The sequence below is a fragment of the Cherax quadricarinatus genome, chromosome 41, assembly GCF_038502225.1.
Source record: "Cherax quadricarinatus isolate ZL_2023a chromosome 41, ASM3850222v1, whole genome shotgun sequence".
Taxonomy (NCBI): Eukaryota; Metazoa; Arthropoda; class Malacostraca; order Decapoda; family Parastacidae; genus Cherax; species Cherax quadricarinatus.
This window is the reverse complement of record NC_091332.1, coordinates 11,961,123-11,983,068: the sequence shown is the minus strand read 5'-3', so window position 1 is coordinate 11,983,068 and position 21,946 is coordinate 11,961,123. Positions and strand designations below refer to the sequence as shown.

At 37.8% G+C, this 21,946-nt stretch overlaps 1 protein-coding gene across 2 annotated transcripts in view; it reads right to left on the bottom strand.

Annotated features, from left to right (window-relative positions):
• Positions 1 to 3,153: 3,153 nt before the first annotated feature.
• Positions 3,154 to 21,946, bottom strand: part of LOC128695967 (tRNA endonuclease ANKZF1-like) — a 72,214-nt gene continuing 53,421 nt past the window's right edge. Inside the window, exons 14-16 of one of the 2 annotated variants that reach the window (XM_070093022.1) lie at positions 18,258 to 18,443; positions 15,796 to 15,898; positions 3,154 to 4,059 (exon numbers count right to left, since the gene is read on the bottom strand). In XM_070093022.1, the coding sequence (XP_069949123.1) occupies positions 4,049 to 4,059; positions 15,796 to 15,898; positions 18,258 to 18,443 (300 nt within the window). In that variant the 3' untranslated portion in view covers positions 3,154 to 4,048. Of the gene's footprint in view, positions 4,060 to 13,695; positions 15,899 to 18,257; positions 18,444 to 21,946 lie in introns of those variants that run through there. The other variant, XM_070093021.1, reaches the window with a different exon arrangement.

Genomic DNA, 21,946 nt, shown 5'->3' with positions numbered 1-21,946 from the left:
AATTTACAACGATGTCTTTCTTGAAATTCTATAGTGTTTCTCACCTTCTTTACCAAAGGGCTGGCACTAGAAGCTTTCTTTGGGCCCATGGTGGTTCATTTAGCAGTTGCAAGCACAAAAGAATGGAATATTACGAAATGTATCGTATGAATGCATGGAGTGATGGTCACTCGCTGATAAACAATGGCAGACTGACTGTGAATGGTGTGGGATGGTGTGGGGGGCCACTCAGGGTCGTTGGGGTTGCTCATACGTGTTTCGGACGAATGACTATTACAGAGGTAAATGACGATCACTGAGCCAATATTTTGACGAAAAAACATTATGATTACCGAATATTACAAAATCTGATGACTACGATATCCAGGGGTTCACTGTAAATCCAATTAATCCGTTCCAGACACCCAAAAACATTAACAAAAATACATTTTATACAGAATAACTATAGTTTTACATACAGAAAACAATGAGAAATAAATATAATGCACTAATGAAATGGATAAAGGAACATTTAAATCACTTTTACTTTTATTGAAGACTCTTGTTGGTGAACATCAAAATGGTATACAATACCGACAGGTTGGTAGGTAAGACACATAGGCAACAGTTAGGCAACTTTATTCCGAAACGTTTCGCCTACACAGTAGGCTTCTTCAGTCGAATACAGAAAGTAAGCAGGAACAGTAGAGATGTGAAGACGATGTAATCAGTCCATCACCCTTTAAGTTGTAGAATTTGAGGTTGTCAGTCCCTCGGCCTGGAGAAGTTCAGTTCCATAGTCAGGAACTATCTGAAGATCAAGCGACAGTGCGGAGACTTAAATACTGTTGGAAGGAGAGGTGTAGTAGTAGTGAGAATGTAGCCACTGAGAGGTCAGGTTGGATTTGAGAGGGACCTGACCTCTCAGTGGCTACATTCTCCCTACTACTACATCTCTCCTTCCGACAGTATTTAAGTCTCCGCACTGTCGCTTGATCTTCAGATAGTTCCTGACTATGGAACTGAACTTCTCCAGGCCGAGGGACTGACAACCTCAAATTCTACGACTTAAAGGGTAATGGACTGATTACATCGTCTTCACATCTCTACTGTTCCTGCCTACTTTCTGTATTCGACTGAAGAAGCCTACTGTGTAGGCGAAACATTTCGGAATAAAGTTGCCTAACTGTTGCCTATGTGTCTTACCTACTCTTGTTGGTGTATGGAAGATGGTGAGGAGGGGAGAGGGAGGAAAGGTTATCTCTACTACCATCACTACCATCCTCTACCACTGTCACAACCACTACACCATCACTACCACCCTCTACCACCATCACAACCACCCTCTACCACTATCACTACTACCCTCTACCACCATCACAATCACTACCATCCTCTACCACCATCACTACCACTCTCTACAAGTAACAAAAGCAGACCAAGTCATGAATGTATGAATGGCCGCATCCCACAGGCATGTGGACGCGTCTGGTGTACTCGATTTCCGAGCGGATGTACAAAGACGGGGAAAATTTTGCCGAAAAAAGTGGTTGAAAACTGAATTGTACCATAACCGGACCGGATGAAAACCGGGGTTCCACTGTAAATTGTCTGTCAAAATATTTGTACAATGTTTGGTGTGTGTGGTGGGTTAATATATATATGCATATGTAGTACAGTACTGTATATTTTTTTTGGAAATTGGTAAATGTATGAATTTTATATTTTTATGTTGGTAATGAATTAATTTTGGCAGTCATTTTTAGATGAAATACTATACACTGATGTCAAAATAACTACTATTTCATATGCTACAAAACTAGCCAGTAAAAGGAAATAAACCAAAAATTTATGTGCATTACTGCAATTTCCATTTGCAGAGCACACTTCTCCCCCCATCAGTCTCTTCCCTGAATATTTGGTTAGGTTAATAGAGGAACCCCTAAAGTATTTTGTTACATCTTGTTCTAAAACCACTGATTGTGTACACTAATAAAAATATAATTTATGTATCAATTTTTACAGCTATCATTCAACAAACAGTGACCAATTAATTTCTTAATACTGTTATTATTATTATAATAAAAAAAAGAAGTACATACTAAACTTACAAGGGTTAATGCTGTTAAAATTTTAATGTGTTAACATCTTTGAAATTGCATAAATATTGGATCACAAATGAGTATTTAGACTTTAATATTATGAACTACAAATTTGCAATATACAGTATATGTATTGCCAATTATACTGAATGTACATATTGTGAGAAGTTGCATTAGTCAACTGACGTCACATGAGAACTGCTTCGTGTAACTGCCATGTACAGTATTACTTGACTCTGGTAGGCTGCATCATTAATGGCAGGTCTAGGTCTCTCAGGTGTTTTGCTGTTAAACCTTTAATAGTCATAATAAAATTATAGTGGCAGACAAATTTCATCAACTGCTCAACCTATATATAAATACTTATTTACTTGTGTGCACAACATAAACCTTTGGAACTAAAGGTTGTGTCAACAACAATAAAGAAAAGATACATTTTGATGAACTATCATTTTTAGGGACAATGTTTTACTCTTGTTAAGATCCTTGTCAGGTCACAGTTAAGATCTTAACATGGAAATGCTCCCAATACAAAGTTGTTCTGCAGAGTGTCTTTTCATAATTATAAATCTTTCTAGCTTTAGCTATTCTAGAATAAAGTTCAATACATTATCATTAATTTAGAAGTTTGGCTTATCTAAGGTAATTCACACCATTTGAAAATACATTGAAATACCGCTGTACAGCATTTTAAAACATTACCTTCAGGGGCTTTACCCATTGTTTACCTGGCAGTCATCACTTCAGTGCCCTGGTCTGAGACCAGGCCACTAGATTAGAAGTCTGGTCACTCAGGCTGTTGGTGCTTGATACACGGTGCACCATAGGTACCACAGTCCTGGTGATCAAGAACTTCTGGAGGAACTTCAAATTTATTCCCTCCTGAAGACAGGAATACTGTATATTTCTGCAGTATTTTCCTAAAATTTATCTTTTGCAAATAATACATGTTAGTGTATGCATGTCGGTACCAACATTGTGGGTATTTAACACTGGCTATGGGTCACCTAGCTTCCCTGAATCATACTAAGGAAAATATATACTGTATTACTTCGATTAAACAGTTGCGTAGTTTTTCTTAAATTCTTTTATTGAATATCAGTTTTGTCTAAAAGAACTTCAATAAATATTGAAATTTAAATTTGAGATTGTACATTTATGTTTAGCACAAGTTTCTGTCTAGTACTCAAGTTGTAAACATATTTAATAGTAAATAAAACAAACAAAACATCTTTTATTGTCCTCTGACCCCTCAAGGAAGGTTCCTTGATGCTGGTGAGGGGCTCTTGATCTAGGGAACTGGATCTGTGCTCCAGCTCACTGAATTAAACCTGACTACCTTCCGCAGGCGCTGTATAATCCTTCAGGTTTAGCGCTTCAACCTTAATTATAAGAATAATAATAATTTATTTTCCTCTAAACTTTATATCTTATTTTAATTGGAGGCTTGAGTCACATTCCAGATTCTACAAAGCAAGTCAAATGTGCTGGTTTTGTTGCTTCTTAAAAGAAATGTACTAAATACTTAACATACAAAAACAACTTGTCGGTATTATATACCATTCGTACACATGAAAAGATTTGCAAAAATTAGTTACGTAGGAACTTTTTTTTTTTTAACACTGGCCATCTTCCTCTGAGGTATCATACAGTAATTATTATTTCTGTACAGTAGTCAAAAAATGCTAAACCCATATGGCTTGGTGTAGGAATAAGCATTTTGTAACAAAAACTGGAAGAAATACAAAAAAAGAACTCTATTATTACACTCACGGAGTGAGAGGGAAGGGAGGGGGCATGCTGCACTAGTAGGTGTCATGCAGATTATTATTACTGTTATAACCAGTAGAATTATGCAGTGCATGTGGAGAGGGAGGTGGAGTGTTTTCAGGCTCAGTTCAGGGAACTGGAGCATAGATGCAATTCCCTAGATCACCAGTGTCAAGGAGCCTCCTTTGAGGGAGGTGTCATGCAGAGCCTGGGGAAATGGGAGGCAATTGGATTCAATTGTATTCATTATCTTATTCAGCTACAGTGCTGTATGACCTTTTTGGGTTAAACACTTAAACTGACATTAATGCCGTATAAGAAATTATTAAATCACTTGCTGGATTGAAGGTAGCATTATGTTCCAGCTTAAATCTATTGCTAGTCTCACTCAGATAAAAATATTAGTTAACATGCCACCACATGCAATTTTGAGTTCAAGATTAGATATGCTTGCTTTTTGTGGTGGTTGTTCTTCTAAGAGGATGAGCACAAAAAAAAAAAAAAACTGCTTCCCTCTCTTTCCAAAATGCTTCATATAATTTCACCCCTAAATACTGATATGCTGCCATAACGAATGATTACCTATATGTGATTACATGGGTAGAGTTATATTCATGATGTTCCATCTTCAGTATAAAGTTTTCCATAAAATATATCTATCCACTCCTCAGGATACAGGCTAAGATAATTACCAATGCCTTTACATAACCACAGTTTTAGGCAGAAAATGACTTAGTTGTGATGGTAATCATGGTTCAAATTCATTAATTTATTGAAGTGAATATTACTGAAATCTTTAATAGTTAATTAAACCAAAACATTCAAGATTTAAACAGGACAGGATTTTTGAGGTTAACTAGTTTGGGTATAAATACAGAACTATGTGCAGTGCTGTATAATAATAATAATATCATCTTTATTTCTACATGTACAAAGTATATAGACCTTGTTGACATCAATGATATACTGCTATATAGAAAGCCACTTCTTATGCAGAGCATTTCAGGCAAATTAGGTCAACATTGTCCCAGGATGTGACCCACACCAGTAGACTAACACCCAGGTATCCATTTTACAGGGACAGCAGGTGTCTTATGGAAACATGTCCTAATGTTTCCCAGTCATCCTGGGATATCAATCCTTGGACCTGTGTGTGAGCTGAGTGTGCTAGCGATCAAACTACGGGACACCCATACAGCAGATCCTTCCTCAAGGTTTCTTAATGAGCAGATCCCTCCTCAAGGCTAATTAATGCTGGTGAGGGGCTGGGGATCCAAGACATTAGACCTGTGTTTTAAAGCCTGAATACCTTCCATTTTCCCAAATTATGTTATGACCCATACTGGTTTAGCACTCCTCTATAAATAATAACAACATACATTTAGCAGAATTATACACAAATGACTCAGGTTAAGTGCTTAAACTGATTATAATAATGAAAATTGGGGCTAGTGCAAAGATGAGTAGTGGGGGGGTTGAAGAGGGTTGGAATAGTTTTAAAAATGCAGTATTAGAATGGGGCAGAAGTTTGTGGTTATAGGAGGGTGGGGGCAGGAGGAAAGAGGAGTGATTGGTGGAATGATGAAGTAAAGGGTGTGATAAAAGAGAAAAAGGTAGCTTATGAGAGATTTTTACAAAGCAGAAGTGTTATAAGAAGAGAAGAGTATATGGAGAGTAAAAGAAAGGTGAAGAGAGTGGTGAAAGAGTGCAAAAGGAGAGCAGATGATAGAGTGGGAGAGGCACTGTCAAGAAATTTTAATGAAAATAAGAAAAAATTTTGGAGTTAAACAAGTTAAGAAAGCCTAGGGAAAGTATGGATTTGTCAGTTAAAAACAGAGTAGGGGAGTTAGTAGATCGGGAGATGGAGGTATTAGGTAGATGGCGAGAATATTTTGAGGAACTTTTAAATGTTAAGGAAGAAAGAGAGGAGGTAATTTCATGCACTGGTCAGGGAGGTATACCATCTTTTAGGAGTGAAGAAGAGCAGAATGTAAGTGTGGGGGAGGTACGTGAGGCATTACGTAGAATGAAAGGGGGTAAAGCAGCTGGAACTGATGGGATCATGACAGAAATGTTAAAAGCAGGGGGGGATATAGTGTTGGAGTGGTTGGTACTTTTGTTTAATAAATGTATGAAAGAGGGGAAGGTACCTAGGGATTGGCAGAGAGCATGTATAGTCCCTTTATATAAAGGGAAAGGGGACAAAAGAGATTGTAAAAATTATAGAGAAATACGTTTACTGAGTATACCAGGAAAAGTGTACGGTAGGGTTATAAATGAAAGAATTAGAGGTAAGACAGAATGTAGGATTGCGGATGAGCAAGAATGTTTCAGAGTGGGTAGGGGATGTGTAGATCAAGTGTTTACATTGAAGCATATATGTGAACAGTATTTAGATAAAGATAGGGAAGTTTTTATTGCATTTATGGATTTAGAAAAGGCATATGATGGAGTGGATAGAGGAGCAATGTGGCAGATGTTGCAAGTACAGTGGACCCCCGGTTAACGATATTTTTTCAATCCAGAAGTATGTTCAGGTGCCAGTACTGACCGAATTTGTTCCCATAAGGAATATTGTGAAGTAGATTAGTCCATTTCAGACCCCCAAACATACACGTACAAACGCACTTACATAAATACACTTACATAATTGGTCGCATTCGGAGGTGATCGTTATGCGGGGGTCCACTGTATATGGAATAGGCGGTAAGTTATTAAATGCTGTAAAGAGTTTTTATGAGGATAGTGAGGCTCAGGTTAGGGTGTGTAGAAGAGAGGGAGACTACTTCCCGGTAAAAGTGGGTCTTAGGCAGGGATGTGTAATGTCACCATGGTTGTTTAATATATTTATAGATCGGGTTGTAAAGGAAGTAAATGCTAGTGTGTTCGGGAGAGGGGTGGGGTTAAATTTTGGGGAATCAAATTCAAAATGGGAATTGAAACAGTTACTTTTTGCTGATGATACTGTGCTTATGGGAGATTCTAAAGAAAAATGGCAAAGGTTAGTGGATGAGTTTGAGAATGTGTGTAAAGGTAGAAAGTTGAAAGTGAACATAGAAAAGAGTAAGGTGATGAGGGTATCAAATGATTTAGATAACGAAAAATTGGATATCAAATTGGGGAGGAGGAGTATGGAAGAAGTGAATGTTTTCAGATACTTGGGAGTTGACGTGTCAGCGGATGGATTTATGAAGGATGAGGTTATCATAGAATTGATGAGGGAAAAAAGGTGAGTGGTGCGTTGGGGTATATTTGGAGTCAAAAAACGTTATCTATGGAGGCAAAGAAGGTAATGTATGAAAGTATAGTAGTACCAACACTCTTATATGGGTGTGAAGCTTGGGTGGTAAATGCAGCAACGAGGAGATGGTTGGAGGCAGTGGAGATGTCCTGTCTAAGGGCAATGTGTGGTGTAAATATTATGCAGAAAATTCGGAGTGTGGAAATTAGGAAAAGGTGTGGAGTCAATAAAAGTATTAGTCAGAGGGCAGAAGAGGGGTTGTTGAGGTGGTTTGGTCATTTAGAGAGAATGGATCAAAGTAGAATGACATAGAAAGCATATAAATCTATAGGGAAAGGAAGGCAGGGTAGGGGTCGTCCTCAAAAGGGTTGGAGAGATGGGGTAAAGGAGGTTTTGTGGGCGAGGGGCTTGGACTTCCAGCAAGTGTGCATGAGCGTGTTAGATAGGAGTGAATGGAGACAAATGGTACTTGGGACCTGACGATCTGTTGGAGTGTGTGCAGGGTAATATTTAGTGAAGGGATTCAGGGAAACCGGTTATTTTCATATAGTCGGACTTGAGTCCTGGAAATGGGAAGTACAATGCCTGCACTTTAAAGGAGGGGTTTGGGATATTGGCAGTTTGGAGGGATATGTTGTGTATCTTTATATGTATATGCTTCTAAACTGTTGTATTCTGAGCACCTCTGCAAAAACAGTGATAATGTGTGAGTGTGGTGAAAGTGTTGAATGATGATGAAAGTATTTTCTTTTTGGGGATTTTCTTTCTTTTTTGGGTCACCCTGCTTTGGTGGGAGACGGCCGACTTGTTGGGGAAAAAAAAAAACTTTTGTTTTTCTTTGTAGGCCACTCTGCCTCAGTGGGAGATGGATGGTGCATTACAAAAATAATATGTATAACTGACAAGTTTATCACAGTCAAACCTCATTTATCTAGACTACATGAATGGAATCCCTAATTTAATACCACCAGTTAACCATAAATCTAACACTCTTCTGAAAGTGGATACAAGCATCAACAAATACTGCACAATATAAAGGCATGTTGTGTAGATTACAGCCTTTTATTATAGACAACTATTCACTGAGTAAAGCTTTATCAAGTCGTATAAGGAGTTATAATTAGACAAAGCTCTGCTCAGAGTGAAATGTCATTTAAAATTAAGGTTTAGCTCTGCATAAACTATCTTTCTACCATATAAAATTAATTATTTTACATGCTTAATGTTATTTTGAATATCTAGTCTAGTCTAATGAAAAGCTCTTAGTTTTGACAATTCCAAATAAATCAGGTTGACTAATAATATTTAAACACAATTATAAAATAGTGGAGATGTCCTGTCTAAGAGCAATGTGTGGTGTAAATATTACGCAGAAAATTCGGTGTGTGGAAATTAGGAGGTGTGGAGTTAATAAAAGTATTAGTCAGAGGGCCAAAGAGGGTTTGTTGAGGTGGTTTGGTCATTTAGAGAGAATGGATCGAAGTAGAATGACATGGAGAGCGTATAAATCTGTAGGGGAAGTAAGGCGGGGTAGGGGTCGTCCTCGAAAAGGTTGGAGGGAGGGGTAAAGGAGGTGTGGGCAAGGGGTTTGGACTTCCAACAAGCGTGTTTGAGTGTGTTAGATAGGAGTGAATGGAGACAAATGGTATTTGGGACCTGACGATCTGTTGGAGTGTGAGCAGGGTAATATTTAGTGAAGTGATTCAGGAAAACTGGTTACTTTATATAACCGGACTTGAGTCCTGGAAATGGGAAGTACAATGCCTGCACTCTAAAGGAGGGGTTTGGGATATTGACAGGTTGGAGAGATATATTGTGTATTTTTATACGTATATAATTCTAAACTGTTGTATTCTGGGCACCTCTGCAAAAACAGTGATTATGTGTGAGTGAGGTGAAAGTGTTGAATGATGATGAAAGTATTTTCTTTTGGGGGATTTTCTTTCTCTTTGGATCACCCTGCCTCGGTGGGAGACGGCCGACTTTTTTTTTTTTTTTTTTTTTATCACACTGGCCGATTCCCACCAAGGCAGGGTGACCCGAAAAAGAAAAACTTTCACCATCATTCACTCCATCACTGTCTTGCCAGAAGGGTGCTTTACACTACAGTTTTTAAACTGCAACATTAACACCCCTCCTTCAGAGTGCAGGCACTGTACTTCCCATCTCCAGGACTCAAGTCCGGCCTGCCGGTTTCCCTGAACCCCTTCATAAATGTTACTTTGCTCACACTCCAACAGCACGTCAAGTATTAAAAACCATTTGTCTCCATTCACTCCTATCAAACACGCTCACGCATGCCTGCTGGAAGCCCAAGCCCCTCGCATACAAAACCTCCTTTACCCCCTCCCTCCAACCTTTCCTAGGCCAACCCCTACCCCGCCTTCCTTCCACTACAGACTGATACACTCTTGAAGTCATTCTGTTTCGCTCCATTCTCTCTACATGTCCGAACCACCTCAACAACCCTTCCTCAGCCCTCTGGACAACAGTTTTGGTAATCCCGCACCTCCTCCTAACTTCTAAACTACGAATTCTCTGCATTATATTCACACCACACATTGCCCTCACACATGACATCTCCACTGCCTCCAGCCTTCTCCTCGCTGCAACATTCATCACCCATGCTTCACACCCATATAAGAGCGTTGGTAAAACTATACTCTCATACATTCCCCTCTTTGCCTCCAAGGACAAAGTTCTTTGTCTCCACAGACTCCTAAGTGCACCACTCACCCTTTTCCCCTCATCAATTCTATGATTCACCTCATCTTTCATAGACCCATCCGCTGACACGTCCACTCCCAAATATCTGAATACATTCACCTCCTCCATACCCTCTCCCTCCAATCTGATATCCAATCTTTCATCACTTAATCTTTTTGTTATCCTCATAACCTTACTCTTTCCTGTATTCACTTTTAATTTTCTTCTTTTGCATACCCTACCAAATTCATCCACCAATCTCTGCAACTTCTCTTCAGAATCTCCAAAGAGCACAGTGTCATTAGCAAAGAGCAACTGTGACAACTCCCACTTTATGTGTGATTCTTTATCTTTTAACTCCACGCCTCTTGCCAAGACCCTCGCATTTACTTCTCTTACAACCCCATCTATAAATATATTAAACAACCACGGTGACATCACACATCCTTGTCTAAGGCCTACTTTTACTGGGAAATAATCTCCCTCTTTCCTACATACTCTAACTTGAGCCTCACTATCCTCGTAAAAACTATTCACTGCTTTCAGTAACCTACCTCCTACACCATACACCTGCAACATCTGCCACATTGCCCCCCTATCCACCCTGTCATATGCCTTTTCCAAATCCATAAATGCCACAAAAACCTCTTTAGCCTTATCTAAATACTGTTCACTTATATGTTTCACTGTAAACACCTGGTCCACACACCCCCTACCTTTCCTAAAGCCTCCTTGTTCATCTGCTATCCTATTCTCCGTCTTGTTGGAAAAAAAAAAAAAAGTATATTTTACACATTTTTTCAGAAAACTGACAAAACAGTGTAAATCAAGTAAATGTAATAATATGGAATAGAGTGAATATAATAAAAAGATAATCATAAGTTTTTTCTTTCTTTTTGGGTCACCCTGCCTTGATGGGAAATAACTGACGTGTTAAAAAAAAATATATAATCATGGGGGAGCACCAAACCCCAAAGGATTATACCATGCCTGTGGGGGGGGGGGATGGAAGGCATTCAGGCTCAATTCAGGGAACTGGAGAATAGATCCAATTCCCCATATCAAGAACCCTTCACCAGCATCAAGGAACCTCCCTTGAGGGGTAATAAAAGATAAATGGTCAGTCCATATAAATAATTGTGTAAATATAAATAATATAAATAAGTGTAAATATAGAGATTATCATTACACTGTATTTGAAAAGGAGCTCTCAACTCAAACGAGTCAATCAGTGTAAAGCAATGTAAAGGTACCAGTGCATCATGGCAGCATCAGAAAACTAATATGCCTCACATACACAACTCCATCTAGCTTCATCCAACTTTATACATGTTTGAAAAATTATTTTTATTTACATCTATTACATAGCTGCAACAAATATGATGATGACAAGGCACAGTACTCGCCCCCATCTTATTCCTTATCCTCATATCAGACATAAACAGAGATATACACCACAGCACCGTATCATCCTTTGCGGATGATACTAGGATCTGCATGAGGCTGTCATCTGCTGAGGACGCGGTTAACCTCCAAGAAGATATAAACAAAGTTTTCCAGTGGGCAACGGTAAACAATATGATGTTCAATGAGGACAAATTCCAACTACTCCGTTATGGAAAACTGGAGGAGATAATAACTAGAACAGAGTATACTACTGACTCCGGCCATACAATAGAGCGGAAAAATAATGTAAGGGACCTGGGAGTAGTAATGTCTGAGGATCTCACTTTCAAGGATCACAACAGTGCCACGATCGCACGTGCAAAGAAAATGATAGGATGGATAATGAGAACTTTCAAAACGAGAGATGCCAAGCCCATGATGATCCTTTTCAAATCACTTGTTCTCTCTAGGCTGGAATACTGCTGTACATTAACATCTCCATTCAAAGCAGGTGAAATCGCAGATCTAGAGAGTGTACAGAGATACTTTACTGCACGTATAAGTTCTGTCAAGCACCTTAACTACTGGGAACGCTTGGAAGCACTTGACTTGTACTCGTTGGAACGCAGGAGGGAGAGATATATCATAATCTACACTTGGAAAATCTTGGAAGGAATGGTCCCAAATCTGCACACAGAAATCACTCCCTACGAAAGTAAAAGACTGGGCAGGCGATGCAAAATGCCCCCAATAAAAAGTAGGGGCGCCATTGGTACACTAAGAGAAAACACCACAAGTGTCCGGGGCCCAAAACTGTTCAACAGCCTCCCATCAAGCATTAGGGGAATTGCCAATAAACCCCTGGCTGCCTTCAAGAGAGAGCTGGACAGACACCTAAAGTCAGTGCCGGATCAGCCGGGCTGTGGCTCATACGTTGGACTGCGTGCGGCCAGCAGTAACAGCCTAGTTGATCAGGCCCTGATCCATCGGGAGGCCTGGTCATGGACCGGGCCGCGGGGGCGTTGATCCCCGGAATAACCTCCAGGTAACCTCCAGGTATGATCAGTCAGACAAAATTAATCTGATGTTTTGTACTTACAATGACTTAACAAAATATTGTATGTTATTATTGATGCAATCTTGAAATTATTGCAGATATAATATAAAATACAAATCTGTCAAATCTTAAACATCCTAATGATATTAAATTCAATAAACAATAATGTACAGCACTTACACTGAAGTACAGGGGTACCTCAGTATACGTCCGCTTTGGAATAAGTCCAACTTGGTATATGTCCTGATTGGATGCTTGGTATACGACCTTTGTTTGGAATATGACTCGCGTGCTAGAACTTGTATGGGTCAAAATGAGTCACGACACCATGCGCTACCCTTGTTCACCTCTCTCGAGACAAAGCCTTGACTGCCAACTTGCATCAGTCTGCTTGTTGCTACCATTCAGTGAACAACCCACGCTTTAACTCTGTAAATTTTCACGTGATTTTGTGTTTCTTCATATAAATTTTTAGTAAATTCATTAACCACGAGTTCTAAGAAAGTTAACGAGAAGAGCCAAGCAACGAAGAAAATGGTTAGGATCACCATGGAGGTGAAAAAAAGAGATTGTTGAAAAGTGTGAAGGTAGCATGCGTTCTCGGCATCCCATATGCCGAGAACAGCATTGCCGTAATAGCACTGTCTGGAATGACCAGACAATGTCACATTTCTGAAACATCCTGAGAAGGCAGAAGCAAAGTTCTTTGGACAGTTTTAGTATAAGTCAAACCTGGTGAGTTTCAATCAGGTCCAAACAGGAAAAAAAGAGATAGAAAAGAGAAGGGGACTCTCCTTCCAAACAATAATATTTCCTCCTCCTCCCTTCTCAGCAGTATCCTAGTAGGCACTCGACTCTTTTCAGCAATGTGAAGTTAAATTTGCATTTTTTTTTTTTAACAAGTCGGCTGTCTCTCACCGAGTCAGGGTGACCCAAAAAGAAAGAAAATCCCCAAAAAGTAAATACTTTCATCATCATTCAACACTTTCACCTCACTCACACATAATCACTGCATTTATTTCATCTAATTCTTTTGTATTTATGTATGTATTTTAGTATTAAGCAGTGTTTAAATTACATATTTTAGTATTAAGCAGTGTTTAAATTACATATTTTAGTATTAAGCAGTGTTTAAATTATTTTATACAACCCCATCAATGTATAATATGCCAATAACAATAGGATTATTTTTTCAAGGGAACGGATTAATCATTTTTCCCTATATTTCTTGTAGGAATATTTGTTTGGTATACGTCCTGTTGGGTATAAGTCCAAGGTCCTGGAACGGATTAAGAACGTATACCAAGGCACCACTGTATCTTACCGAATACATAAGATAAACAAAATAGTATTTATTCAAGAGTACAGAAGGCATGGCACATCTTTTGTAAGATAATATATAGTCTGCAAGGTCAAACAAGGGCATGGTTATATACATATACCAAAGACCATGATCACAGACAAAAAATATTTTATTAAAATTTTCATATAAATTAATTTAATTAGTAAAACCACCAATAAGGTATGTTTATGAGCAAGGGGCTAGTAACCCCTTCTGTATACATTACTAAAGTTAAAAAGAGAAACTTTTGTTTTTCTTTTTGGGCCACCCTGCTTTGGTGGGATACAGCCGGTTTGTTGAAAGAAGAAGGTATGTTTATACAACATAAAAATCTAAACACTGATTATAGTGGTCAAAATCACTACAAAATCACACACAAAAAATTTAAAAGTGGAAAAATGTCTTTAAAAAATTTTTATAATGTCTTGCTCTCCTTTGATAAATTCAGAATGCCACTGTCAGATGATAAAGAATTTAAAAAGAGTTTAAACAAAATAAAGTATAAACTAATGCCTGTTTTTTTACTACTCACCATCAGGACTAGCTTGCATTTCTTCTAAAATTTTCATACGAGTAAATTACAGTTTTTATAATTGATAATGTGGGGATATTTGCAGTTTGGAGAGGCATCTGAACTAGTATCTGCACACCTCTGGCAAGACAGTGATGGAGAGAATGATAGTTTTTTTTTTTTTAATTATTCTAGATTACTTAATAAGTAATTCTGGATGACTTGGAGGGTATGTAAATCTGTAGTGGAGGGAAGGCAGAGTAGGGGTCATCCTAGAAAAGGTTGGAGGGAGCAGGTAAAGAAGGTTTTGTGTGTGAGAGGCTTAGACATCCAGCAAGCGTGTGTAAGTATGTTAGATAGTAGTGAGTGGAGGTAAGTGGTTTTTATGACTTTAGGTGCTGTTGGAGTGTGAGCAAGGTAACATTTATGAAGGGATTCAGAGAAACCAGTTACAGTGGAACCTCTGGTCACGAACACTTCTGAACATGAACAAATCGGTTCATGACTAAAAAATTTGTCAAATTTTTGCATCTGGTCATGAACACATAACTGAGTGCCGAACAAACACAGCTGTGCCAATTTTCACATTCCACACCATTTTTTCGCACATGCCAATTTTCTCCACTTCCTGTTGTTTGTGTACACCTAACTCTGTTATGTAACATTTTTTCTCTATTAAACTGTGCATTATTTTGTATAATTAAAGATTTTTCAAACTTTGATTATTTTTTCTGTGCTTAAAACACAAAAAAAAAAAAAAAAAAAAAAAAAAAAAAAAGTTTACAGCAAACGGTTCATGCAATGTTAGTTTTCTCTGTTGTTCAAAGTTTTCTCAGTGTTATTCAAGGTTTTTACATTTAGTTTACTATTACACTGAGCATTCTACAGTATAATGAACTATTTTTGTGCTTAAAAATGCTGTATAGCCCTTGTGGTTTAGTGCTTCTTTCTGATTATAATAATAATAATGTGCTTAAAAATTAAAAACAAAAAATATTTACATACAGTTCATAGGGATCCAGAACAGATTAATCATATTTGCTTACAATCCAATGGGGAAATTTGGTTCAGGTCATGACCAAATAGGGTCGCAAACCAGTTTTGGAACAAATTATGGTCGTAACCAGAGGTTCCACTGTATCTGGATTCAAGTCCTGGAAATGGGAAGTACAGTGCCTGCACTCTGAAGAAGGGGTGGGGATATTTGCCCCTCTGGCAAGAGTGATGGTGAAAGTGCTTCTAATTTGGGTTACCCTACCTTAGTGGGAGATGGCCAGCTGGTTAAAAAAAATCAAAAGTAAAACATACTTCTACCATTTTTCACTGTGAAATGAATGATGATTTAATTAAAATGAAGAGAGTTTGACAGTACAATATAGTGTATACTATAAAACTGTGCATGAGCCATTACCTGCATGTTTATACATCTACTTAATGGCTAAACTTGCCTGATGTTTAACAATATAGTTTTTCTTTTCAATTGAATACTTTTGAAATTTTGGTCATATATCTTTTTATTTTCAGAATACTGCACTTGGTCATTCTTTCTATACACTGGTTGTAACCACTGGTCCTTAACATTTCACCTAAATAAACAACAAATTATAACTAATCCTAATCACTATGATTTCTTCATTCTGTGTTCCTTTACACACTTTGTTGAACAAAATTTATTTTCATTGTACTCGAAGGGCACCATACCTGTTATGTCTAAGGCACACATGAAACAGCGCAGCAGACAGGGGCGCTGCTCTCCTGCCTTTCCTTGCTGCTGAAGAAAGCGGCGCTCTGCTGCTAATGCCCTCTGAGGAGATAAGATATTTTAATATTATGCATACCTAATGGCATAAAAGTTGTACTACGTTGTATATATTTGCTTTCTACAGATCATGTTATCATATAAAACCATCAGGCAAATGCCAAGGGCTGCAAAGTTTCCAATTATCACTAATAAGGATGAAAATTATCATTTAACCACTCATTACCACTTGTTGTTAACTGCCATCACAGTATGGTTTGCCATCACAGATCCCCACAAAGTTAAGAGTTTCTTCAAGCTCATTATTATATATTTAATGTTTTTCATGTATAGCTGTTTGGCTTTTGGAATATATTTGTAAGTAAATTTAGGGTTGTATATTTTTTCTTGAAACATTTATTTTCACCTACTAAAGGTTAAAAATGGTTGAAGGCTTTTCTTGTAATATTAGGATTTTTTGATCTTGTCTCTCAACACACATTAATGTATAAATGAAAACTATTTTGCTTATGTAGAAGAGGCACAAAAGACAATGACTCATATTTATTAAAATCAGAATTAACCCTTTATGTTTAATTTTATAATAAATAAAGTTGAGCTCTGTAATTTGTATGAATTAGGTTTCTGGAGGGAATGTGAATTATGAAACCACAGATAATAGGAACTTTTGTATGTCTTGAATTATATATATATATATAAAAAATACCTTTATCAATAGTGCTTAACCCTTTCAGGGTCCGTGCCGTAGATCTACGGCTTTACATTCAGGGGCCCAAACCATAGATCTATGCCATGAGCTCAGCTCACTCTGATAAGCTATGAGCAGTAAATTTGGGCCTAGATATGAGAGAATACATCTATGTGGTATGTGTGCACCACATAAAAATAATCCTGCAGCACACAGTGCATAATGAGAGGAAAAAAACTGAGACCGTAATTTTCGATTAAAACAGCGACTTTGCAGTGTTTTTTCGTATGTTTTTTATAGTTGTATTTGCAATTTCTTGGTCTCATTTGATAGAATGGAAGATATACTACAGAAATAGAGATATTTTGATTGGTTTTAGTACTGGAAATGGCTTGAAACTGAGCTCAAAGTAGCAGAAATGTTAAATTTTTGCAGATATTCAAGAGTAAACAAATGACCTCACAAGTCTAATACACGACAGCTGGTGGGTCTAATATACATTCACAAATGTGTGATATTATTTATACAATTATTACAGTATTGCATAATAGTAAATCTTCTATTTTTTTGGTTTGAATAAAAATTCATTATGTGAATAAAAAATAAAAATGGAATTCATTTGTAAAGCCTGAAAACATAACTAATGAACAGAGGAAATGGTAGTTTAGTGCCAGGAATGCCTGCATTGTTTATTCTAGACCCTATTTTGAAATTGGAATATTTTGAACTTTGCATTAAATTGGCCAAATTACCAATTTCCGGTCACTTTATTTTGTTGTTGAAACAGTTGACTTGGTGATTTCTTGTGCTCAATCGATAGAATAGAAGTAATACTAGTGAAATAGCTAAGAATTTAGTTGACTGGAATACTGTAATTGCCCTAAAATGGGAGTCAAAGTCGGTAAAGTCGCCAATGCATAAATATCGCCGGCACATCAAAATTCGCGAGAGCATAATTTCGTCAATTTTCCACCAAATTTCATACTTTTTGTTTTATTACCTTCAGAAAAAGATTCTCTACCATTTTATAAGAAAAAATAACAAAATTATTTTTTGAAAATTCTTGGACCCTGGTGTACACTTTGAAATTTGGCCTCTGGACCCAGAAAGGGTTAATATTGACATTTATAAGAAAGAATGAGCACATTTTGAATAAAATCCTATAGTTAGTTTTCAAGGCAACTAAAATGCCAGGAGCAAGGGGTTAGTAACCCCTTCTCCTGTAGCATATACGTATTACTAAATGTAAACGGAGAAACTTTCGTTTTTTTCTTTTGGCCCACCCAGCCTCTGTGGGATACAGTCGGTGCGTTGAAAGAGGAAGAGTTAGTTTTCAATTTAAGGGTTGTGCACCTAGCTAAAAAGATAATGAGCACCATGAAAAACCATAAATAATCAAAGCTATCTTCTAAATGGCCTGTAAAAACTATGCATAACCAAATTATGTGAATTACAAAGCATGTCAGTTCTGGGGATCAAGTGTATACAATTTCAATACCCTCTGTTATCCCAAATATTTAAATCATATACAACACCTGTGTGAAATTAATGTAACAAGGCATATGAAGAACTTTATGGCAATTACTGCATACGGCTTTCAAATAAATACTGTACGTAAATCAACAAATGAAAAAACTTTGAAGAACTGTTATACAAGAGTCAATCTTATTTATGAAAAATAAAATAAGGAAACAAATAAATTATATTTACAAGTACCTTTTCCCTGTCACTTAATGCAAGAAACCTCCTCATCTCCTCCTCTTCTCGCATTGTCTCCCTTTCTTTGAGCTTCTTCTCCTTTTGTCTCTCTAGCTTGACCTGCCTCTGTGCCTTTCTCCTCTCAGCCAGCTTGGCTGCTTGTTGTGCCTCATGCTCAGGTGTCAGGGGACTTGGAACTTTAGCCTAGAAGCAATTCATCATTATCTGATCCAGTGTATTCAGAGATGAAAAAACACTTAAATGCTTTATGTGTAATACAGTGGTACCTCAAATTTTGGCCAAAATTTGTTCCAGAAGGTTGTTCAAGTGCCGTTGCCAAACAAATTTGTTCCCATAAGGAATAATGTAAATTAGATTAGCCCATTTCAGACCCCCAAAAATACATTTACAAAAACACTTACAAAAATACACTTACATAATTGTTCAAGTTGGGAGCTGTTCGAAATTTGAGGTACCACTATAAATGCTTTCTTCTTGACATATTAGTAAAAAAAAAAAAGAAATGAAGGCATTGTACAATTACACAAGATTTCATATTTTATACTTAATTTTTGCCCCATTCAAGAAGGTGATTTACAGGTCACAAACACTGCATTCTGTATAGTAGGCATATCAAGGAGTGGCTTACAAGCTGCTCCCTTGGCCCCACAATCTCCCTCAGCCCCCAAAATAATACAATTAATGATAAATACTACTACTACTAATAATAATAATTATAGTGTGAATGATTGTAAAAGTGTTTCTTTTTTGGATCACCCTGCCTCGGTGAGAGATGACCAGCGTGTTAACAAAAAAAAAAAAAAAAAACTGTATGTCAAGTAGAAACCTTTGCTATTTTTATTGATCTGCAATGTACACTAAATAAAAACAATGTGCTTTCTCTCCAGATGCAATTAAGTCCCCTGGCCCCTTTCCAAATAGACTGCCACCCCTAAGCCTCTCTTTTACAGAAATTCTGGAGCAACCCAGATCCTGTGCTTGAAGAACATTCAAACAAATTCTATAAAATTTTTCAAAGTGAAGATGAGAAAATATTTAACATATGAGAAGAGGATTACTTAAATCTACTGTACAGTGGAACCCCAAGTTTTAAACGTATTGACTATCTAATGCTTCGAGTTTCGACTGCTTTTTTTGAACCAATTTTGTCCCGACTATCGAACACGCCCTGTCTTTTAAACTGCTGAGTACTGGTCCTGTCCTTGAGTGAACACTAACCTGTGAGCTCATTCAAACATTTCACTATTAATTCATTGTGTTTGGTGCTTGTGCGACTGTGAAATAAGCTACCATGGGCCCAAAGAAACTTGCTAGTGGTACCCCTGTGGTAAAGAAAGTGAGAAACACCATAGACATGAAGAAGGAAATACTAATACAAAAATATGAGAGTGGTGTGCAACTTGTTGAGCTTGCCAGGATGTACAGGAAAAACAAGTCAACCATCGCTTCTATCCTGGCAAAGGAAGAACAAATCAAGGAAGCTGATGTTGCGAAAGGTGTTGATATGCTAACCAAAAATAGACCACAAACAGCCGATCATATTGAGAAGTTGTTGCTGGTGTGGATCAAGGATAAAGCTATGCGGGTGATAGTGTTTCTGAGACAATCATTTGTGAAGAGGCAAGGCAGTTGCATGCTGATCTTGTGAAGAAAACTCCTGGAACCAGTGCTGATAGTGAATTTAAGGCCAGCAGAGGCTGGTTTGACAGATTTAAGAAGCACAGTGGCATACACAATGTTGTAAGGCATGGTGAGGCAGCCAGTTCAGGCAAACGAGCTGCTGAAAAATTTGTGCATGAATTTAAGGGGTACATAGACACTAAAAAATTCAAACCCCAACAACTGTTCAATTGTGACGAAACAGGCCTGTTTTGGAAGACAATGCCCAAGAGGACCTACATTACTCAGGAAGTAAAGGCACTCCTAGGACACAAGCCTATGAAAGATAGCCTAACTCTTTTGTTCTGTGCCAACACTAGTAAGGATTTTAAAGTGAAGCCTTTACGGGCGTATCACTCAGAAAATCCCAGTGTTTAAGAAAAACAATGTCATTAAGAACAAGTTATGTGTCTAGTGGAAAGCAAATAAGGCATGGGTCATGAGGCCAATTTTCAAAGAGTGGGTCCATGAAGTGTTTGGCCCCAGTGTGAAAAAATACTTCCTAGATAATAATTTGCCACTCCAGTGCCTCCTGTTACTGGACAATGCTCCTGCACATCCTCCAAACTTGGTAGACCTACTGTCTAGGGACTACAGTTTCATTACAGTGAAGTTCTTGCCTCCTAACACCACTCCTTTCCTCCAGCCTATGGACCAGCAGGTCATTTCAAACTTCAAAAAACTCTACACAAAAGCAGTGTTTGAAAAGTGCTTTGAAGTGACCTCAGACACTAGGTTGACCCTAAGAGAGTTCTGGAGGAATTACTTCAATATCTACACCTGCATAAACCTTATAGGTAAGGCTTGGGAGGGAGTGACTTCCAGGACTTTGAACTCTGCTTGGAGACAATTGTGGCCACAATGTGTCATCCAGAGGGATTTTGAAGGGTTTGAGGCTGACTCTGACCCTGCCGACCCTCTGCCTGTTGTGGAAGGTTTTGTGGCATTGGGCAAGTCCATGGGGTTGGAGGTGAGTGGTGAGGATGTGGAAGAGTTGATGGAGGACCACGGGGAAGAGCTAACCACTGAAGAGCTGGAAGAGCTTCATCTGGAACAGTATCAGACCACAGCTCAGGAACTTGCTTCAGAGGAGGAGGAAGAGGGAGTGGATGAGGTGCCTTCTTCAAATATTAACCCTTTCAGGGTCGGCAGGCCCTCTCCTAAACTTGTTCTCAGGGTCGGAAATTTTTCGAAAAAAAAAAAAAATCTTATGAAATGATAGATAATCCTTTCCCGATCATAATGACACCAAAAGTATGAAATTTGATGGAAAATTTACGGAATTATACTCTCATGAAGTTAGCGGTCTCGACGATATTGACACATCGGCGATTTCACCCACTTTGAGCCCTATTTTCGGCCAATTCCAATGTACCAGTCGACAAAAATCATACCTGTTTTCCTAGAACTTCATTTTTTCTATCGAATGAGTACAAGAAACCACCCATTTACCGATTTCAACTATCCAATAACGTGGTCAGAAATTGGCAATTTTGCCAATTTCACACAAATTTCAAAAGAAGCCAATTTCCAAATAGGGTCCAGAATAAACAAGACAGACATTCCTGGCACTAAAATAACATTTCCTCTGTTCATTACTCATGTTCCCAGGCCTCTGTTACATTTCTTTTGCTTTCCACTTTGAATTTTTATTCTCACAAAAAATAGAAGATTTATGTTATGCAGACTACTGCATCCACACAGAAATGGTATAAATAATATCAGGGCACTTGTGAAAGAATATTACACTCACCATTTTAAGTGTACTGGATGCGTGGCATGATTTGTTTACCTTTGAACTTTGGCAAAAATCGAACATTTCTGCTACTTTGAGCTCAATTTCAAGGTACTTTTCATTAGGAAACCAATCAAAATCATCTCAATTTCCATAGTATGTTTTCCATTCTATAAAATGAGACCAAGAAAACTAGAATACAACCATAAATAGCATAGGAAAATACACTGCAAAGTCGCTGTTTTAAACCAAAAACACGGTTGGAGTTTTTTTTTTCTCATTATGCACTGTG